Source organism: Castanea sativa, chromosome 2 (genome assembly GCF_040712315.1).
Source record: "Castanea sativa cultivar Marrone di Chiusa Pesio chromosome 2, ASM4071231v1".
NCBI lineage: Eukaryota > Viridiplantae > Streptophyta > Magnoliopsida > Fagales > Fagaceae > Castanea > Castanea sativa.
In genome coordinates this window covers 21743679-21750679 of record NC_134014.1, presented here as the reverse complement: position 1 = coordinate 21750679, position 7001 = coordinate 21743679, and the positions used below count along the sequence as shown (strand labels likewise).

The 7001-nt window shown below is 36.2% G+C and overlaps 1 protein-coding gene across 3 annotated transcripts; it reads left to right on the top strand.

The window, feature by feature from the left end:
• Positions 1-2096: 2096 nt before the first annotated feature.
• On the top strand, positions 2097-6789 carry LOC142623304 (heterogeneous nuclear ribonucleoprotein 1). Of its 3 annotated transcripts, XR_012842103.1 has the most exons (4): positions 2097-2524; positions 4519-5811; positions 6360-6616; positions 6694-6789. XR_012842103.1 is itself a non-coding variant. In XM_075796701.1 (2 exons), the coding sequence occupies exons 1-2, from the start codon at positions 2303-2305 to the stop codon at positions 5710-5712; spliced, it is 1416 nt and encodes a 471-aa protein (XP_075652816.1). In that variant the 5' UTR covers positions 2097-2302; the 3' UTR covers positions 5713-6073. The 3 variants fall into 3 exon arrangements, 1 of the variants encoding a protein (XP_075652816.1); XR_012842102.1 differs by having other exon boundaries at positions 6360-6789; XM_075796701.1 differs by lacking the exons at positions 6360-6616; positions 6694-6789 and having other exon boundaries at positions 4519-6073.
• Positions 6790-7001: the final 212 nt, after the last annotated feature.

Sequence of the window (7001 nt, the reverse complement as noted above, 5' to 3'; positions counted from 1 at the left end):
TAACGGAGTTCTAACAAAGCGGACCCGAGGTAGGCAACGTGTTAAGTTTTGAACCATGGGTAGGCAAAGTGAAAACGGGCCTAATCACATGTGGGTTTACTGTAATTTCCCCTATCTTTATAGATTCTCCATGCTTACAAAATTTTGAGGTGATCAAAGATTAATAACCATGTCATCAATCAATTGTTTAAATTCAAGTTTCTATAGTTTAAAATAATGAGTTTATGGATTGAATGGTAAATAACATCCAATTGATATGAAAATTGGCATGAATATTAAGAATATATAGATCATGATATTCAATGGTTGGATTTTCAAAATATAAATTCTATAAGAAGTTCTTCAGTGGTGTAACATTACTTAAAGTTACATAACTTGAATCTAACCCCCCCCCCCCATCACACATATTCTAACTTTTTCACAAAAGGAAATAAAATTCATGTAACAAGAAGCTTCAATTATTCAATTATTTTCTTTGTTCTATTAGTTTATATTACATAAAAAATGCTAAATAATTATTATATGAATTCACTATTTATAAAAAATTATTATGGAATTTTATTATTTAATAAAAATTTTGTAATATGTTTTAATTATTTCTTAAGATGTTATTGTCTTTTTTTTTAAATGATGATTATTATTATGTTAACTTCATTGTGTACTTTATATACTACAACATGTGCACTTGAGACTAATATTTGGTCGATGGAATTTGCATTTTCTTTGGATGAAATTATTAGGCTAGTGAACTTTGTACAATAAACTTAAAATTTTTATATTATTTAATTTTTATTTTTAAGTTTTTTAATTTCTTTATTTCTTATTTGTATTGAATGAAAAAAATATGCTCAAGTTTATTGTTTATTTACTTATTATTTTTTTGGAAAAATTATAATTTATAACCCTATAATTTAGGGAGTATAAAAAATTAAACTTTAAAATTTCAAAGATAACAAATTAAACCTAGTTTTAAAAAGGTAAAAATTTAGACTCTGCACTCACAGCAACTCCTAAATACAGCATTGTTCCTCATGGTTCATCAACCAACTCGTAAATAAGCTTGAATTTATTTGACAAAAAATGAACCAATTATGAATATATAATCTAGTTTGGTAACAGAAATGCTATGTCTACAATAATTTCACAACAAACCTGACAAGTTATTACTGATTGTTACTGATAGACAAATAATTTCAAACGTGAACATGAATTAAAAATAATAACAACTTGCCACATAAAATTTGTTGTGAAAACAGATAAACAGAGCATCACTCGCTTGTAATGAATTCAAACCTCATTTGTTTTCAAAATAAAATCAAAAGAACTAATTATAAACTTTTAATATTCAACTAGAATTGTTCATAAAAAGAAAAAGAAAGAGAAAAAGAAAAAGAAAAAGTGAAAACTAGACTTGACCACCATTGACAATGCTTCTAAAGACAACACGAATTCAACCTCTAATCCAACTAAATTATGTATGCACCTACTTTGGGAATGTTCCTTTGCACAAGTCATTTGGCTTCATGCTCCTTCTTGGAACTCACTTAGATTGGCCATGGATGTTTAGTTTGTAGAAGTTAAATGAATTGGTCTTTGAAGTCTATGGTCTCGTATTGCTACTTACACTATGGAGTTCATGGAGGTCAATACAATCAAGAATAGGTTGTGTTCTTTGAAAGGGGCTAGTTGGATTTTGAAGGATATTAAGTTGATTTGTGAACAATTTGTTAGTATATATACATATTTTTTAAAGATATAATTGTGTTGCTCTAACTTTTACTAGTGTTGCAACTTGCAAAAGAGAATGAAAAGGTTATTGGTTGACCATCTTTTATATTTTTCCATTATATAGCTTGATATTGAAGGAATAAAGCTTACTATTACTTCTTCTTTTAAAAAAAAAAAAAAAAAAAAAAAATCGACTCGCTTAGATTCATTTTAAAGCTGTAAGTCTGTAACTTACAGCATCTAATGTCTCGTAGTCAAAAGACTCAAAACAGGCCCCCACGAGGGCAACGCCGATAGGAACCAATCGCAACCGTCCAAAGTGATTACTTTTGGCTAGCACACACAAATTATTAACATTATTTTCTTTTCCCTCGTACCTATTAGACGACCATAAAGAAAAAAAATCCCTTCTCTCTTCTTCTTCTTCTTCTCTTTCTCTCTCGACGGCCACAAACCCTTTCTCCCCAAATACCCTTAACTCCCCAAAACCCCACGTTGGCAGAGAGGAGGAGAGAAGCAAAGGAAGCCTACAAAGAAGGAGGGGTTTATTTGTGGTATTGGGTAATTGTTGGAAATGGATTCAGATCAGGGGAAGCTATTCATAGGTGGGATTTCATGGGAGACCACTGAGGAAAAGCTGAAGGAGTACTTTGAGAACTATGGTGATGTGGTCCAGACTGTGGTCATGAGAGACAAGACCACTGGTAGACCTAGAGGCTTTGGCTTTGTTGTCTTTGCAGATCCTTCCATTCTCGATAGGGTTCTTCAGGACAAGCACACCATTGATGCCAGAACGGTCTGACTCACACCTATAATGGGGTTTTCTTCTTTTTTATTTCCTGGGTTTTTGTTGTCTGGTGGTAATTGTAGTGATTCGGCTTCTGGGTCTTTTTTGTTTGTTTGTTTTCTTATTGGGTTATTGTGGTTCTGCTTTAATTTTTTATGCTTGTTGTTTGTGTGAAAATTTGAGTTTTTGGGTAGTTTGGAAATCTTATGTTCTTCTTGGGAAATTGTGGTTCTGTTTAATTTATGCTGCCACTGATGTTTGTTCTTGGGATTTTGTTGTTTCTGAGTTTAATCGTGATGGGGGTAATGTGGTTTCTCATTTTATTTCGTTCAATAATGTTGTTTTTGAACTCAAATTATTTTGGCGTTCATTCTTCATAATTGGTGTTTATGTTAGTGTTTTTTGAGGGAAATTATTTGTTGTATTTGGTACTGTTGGCGCTTCCATTGTTGTTCTAAGTTTAGTCTTGCCAAGAGTCTTGTAGCTCAATTGTCACTCCCCCAACTATTGAATTATCAAAAAAAAAAAAAAATCTGTAATGTTGTTTCTTAGTTTAATTTTGTTCAGTAATGTCGTTTTTTGGTTTAATTAATTTTGGGTGCTAATTCTTCATAGCTAGTGCTCATGTATACTTATGTTTTTTGCATTTTGTAGCTTGCTATGTTTTGTGATGCTATCATAAATTTTAGAAGGTTTGATGTCGTTGGTGGTTTGTCTTCTTTTTATTGTTTCTTATCTTTGGTTGGGGTTAATGGTTGACCATTTCTTAATGAAATTGTAAGTTTGTGATATCTTCTTTCAACTGAACTTTTGTTGTATATGAGATTTCAGTTTGTTTAGGTCTTCTGAAGGTAGGTTTTTAAATAATTTTGGAAGTGTATATTTGTGGCTTAAGTGGAAGTAGTGTTGTTTTTGCTGATCAAGTGATTTTACTTTGCACATCCATTTATGTATACTTCGTATTAAGCTTGTTTGGACATGTTCTGGAGAACTGAAGTGTATTGTTTCTGGAAAACAAAAGAAAAACATGGGAGAAATTTTCTGAAATTTCTTTGTTAATGGAGTAAATTGGCCACTTGGGGTTATAGGGTATAAAGTGTTTGTCTTTGATCTGTTCCAAGGACTGACTTTGTGCCCTGATATGCTATCTGGAAACTTAAAAAATAGGTTTCATATTTACAGGGTGTGCAAATGCCCTTGCTCATCAGCAAAAGTAACTATCTTGGACTCCGAGTTATAACTATTGCTGATAGATCCATGAATATTTTAGTTCTTATTCACCCTTGTTCCTGGCTTAATGTAGATCCTTGGATGTTTGGTGAATTGGTGATTGATGCATATGGTTGTATACGTTCTGTGTGTTGAACAGTGCCGCCCTTAGTTATTATAATTCTTTCAACTTTTTACATGTCTGCATCTTTTGTGCGTCAAAGTAAATCTCATAGATTGTTTTAGTTTGAGTTGTAGTATCAGTCCTTTTACTGTGGTAAACCATCACAGTATCTTGGTAATAGTGGTTTGTGCTTGCAGAATGGGATTTTCACATATAATGATCAAAGTTCATGGGTGTTGAGCTGGGTTATGAACATATCTTATCATTTTTAATGGTGATTTCATGTTTCTCTATATTTTAAAATAACAATAAAAAATAAAATTGCATATATCTATAATCAATAAAGAATGCATCTTAATGCATATCTGATAAAAGCAGGTTTCTGTAGCCATATCAGTATTATCTTTCTTCCTTGTGTGGGCTGTTTATGTCCTTTGTTACAACAGTATAGTGAAATAAGGATCCTTTTGGTTGCAATATGAGCCTCTTGTATATTGTTCTCATTTTGTAGGTGTCACATATGTGTGACTATCTGAATTGTTTCCAAGGTTTTGATAATCTTTGTTTGTACTTCTAGTGGCTCTTTTTCATGATTTGATGTTAACACTTGGCTCTACTATATCTTTACTTAAGCATCACATCATAAATACTTGTTTTTATGTTTCATCAGGTTGAGGCTAAGAGGGCCTTATCAAGAGAGGAGCAGCAGACTTCTGCTAAAGCTGGAAATCCTAATTTTTCCAGAAACTCTGGGGGTGGTGGAGCTTTTAGAACCAAGAAGATATTTGTTGGAGGATTGCCGCCCACTTTAGGTGAAGAAGGATTCCGTCAGTATTTTGAGGCTTATGGCCATGTAACTGACGTAGTAGTGATGTATGACCAGAATACTGGACGCCCTCGTGGGTTTGGGTTTATTACCTTTGACACAGAGGAGGCTGTTGATAGGGTTTTGCACAAAAACTTTCATGACTTGAATGGTAAGCAAGTAGAAGTAAAGCGGGCTCTTCCGAAAGATGCCAATCCTGGTGGTGGTAACCGTGCTATGGGTGGTGGGGCAGGTGGTGGTGGTGCAGTTGGTAGTGGTTATCAGAGCTATGGGGTGTCTGGTGGCAATCCAAATTCATATGATGGTCGAATGGATTCAAGTAGGTACATGCAGCAACAGAGTACTGGAGGTGGTTTTCCTCCTTATGGTTCTTCTGGGTATAGTGCAGCTGGCTATGGGTATGCTCCTGCCAATAATGGCATTAGTTATGGTGGTTATGGTAGTTATGCTGGTGCCAATACTGGCTATGGTGGACCTGCTGGTGCAGCATATGGAAACCCTAATGTCCCTAATGCTGGTTATGGAAGTGGTCCACCAGGTGCTCCTAGAAGTTCGTGGAGCACTCAATCTCCATCTGGATATGGTGCCATGGGTTATGGGAATACTACTCCTTGGGGTGCTCAAAGTGGCAGCACTGGTGCTGCTAGTGGTGGCCCAGGGTCTGCACCTGCAGGTCAGTCACCGAGTGGAGCCACTGGGTATGGGAATCAAGGGTATGGCTATGGTGGATATGGTGGAAGTGATGGGTCTTATGGGAATCCTAGTGGGTATGGTGCAGTTGGGGGGCGTTCTGGGAGTGTCCCAAATAACAATGCTGGTGGTCAAGGTGGGGGTGATCTACAAGGGTCTGGTGGTGGCTACATGGGAAGTGGCTATGGTGAGGCAAATGGAAATTCTGGATATGGAAATGCAGCGTGGAGATCCGACCAATCACAAAGTTCTGGAAATTATGGCACTCCTCAGGTGAACGGTCCTCATGGTGGGCAAGTTGGCTATGGTGGATATGGCAGTGCTCAGGCCCGAGCTCAACAACAGTAATTATGATGGCCACAAGTCCAACTGGATCTTCATCTTTGTTTCTTTACCGTGCGGGATATTTGTTTTCCATGCCAAGCAGCAGAGGGAGTGGCGCATGTTGTATGTCAATTCGCTTTGGGACCGGTTGGATTGCTTGATTCCCAGTAGTTTGCAGTATCTAGTATCTATTTTGCTAGTCCATAATAAGTAGTAATTTTGAGGCGTACTAGATGCTCCTCATATTTAATATTTGCTTCTGAGTGTAGTCTTAAATTTGGCGTGCTTATAATTCTCTACTAGCTTATCTGGAATTTCTACTACTTTGTCGTAGTGTTTAAGCTATGGTAGCTTCTATAACCTTATTCATGTTGGTTTGATTACATTTGGTTATTTTGTTGTTGGCATTTTATTAGTGTTCTAGTTTTGTTTTTTTTTATATAGTTTTTACCAAGAAGAGATGCTGTAGGAAATATAGTCAGTAGTTATGCCTGATTTGATGTGACCAAGTAGGAATACAGAGATGTAGTGAAGTTTATTTACTAATAGCAGTGGAGCTATGGCCACTTGGGTTGATCACTTCGTAATGGGTAGCGATAATCGTAGTGGTAGTTGACACTTTGACGATGGCATAATCATTTTCCTCCTGTATTTGCCCTTGTGTTGTACAGGAGTGATGCGCAAGCTCTAAAGTGGAGTGAAGTGTCCACTCATGGCTGAACATGAGCTTCATTGTGGGGGCAGGGGGGAGTGTTCAGCGTGGAATGGGATTTGAGGACATTGTTCAGTTGAAATTTCAGATTTACCTGGGACATGTCATTCACCAGCCTGGCCATGCCAACACTCAAATTTTGCAGATTCCAGGCATTTTCAAGTCATAGATTTCCTAATCTTCACTCGGTTGTGGTGGACTGTTGAAATTTGTGAGGTGAGCTACTTACAGTATGTTGACTTCAGGGGTTAGCTGTGTCTCACTTATAAATTCATTGTGATTTAATTGATTAGGCTGCCTGCTGATGATGTTTAGAGTATCGGAGAACTTGTCCTTGTTAAAGACAATTGCCATAAAGTTTCAGAATGAATTAAAGGACTTACAATAAATTCTGTGGGTAGTTGTTCTAATAATATAGGCTAAATCACTGCAAATATTCTTGTCAATTTTTTTATGCCGTATTCCAATAACGGTAGAGAGGTGCCTGCTTTGTCCAACGGAACTTATTGATGCCCTTTTGTTCATCTTGTGCATATTGTTGGCCAGAAACATTGGTCATCATGATGTTTTTATATCTTCTCAGTGTTGAGGGGGATGCCTT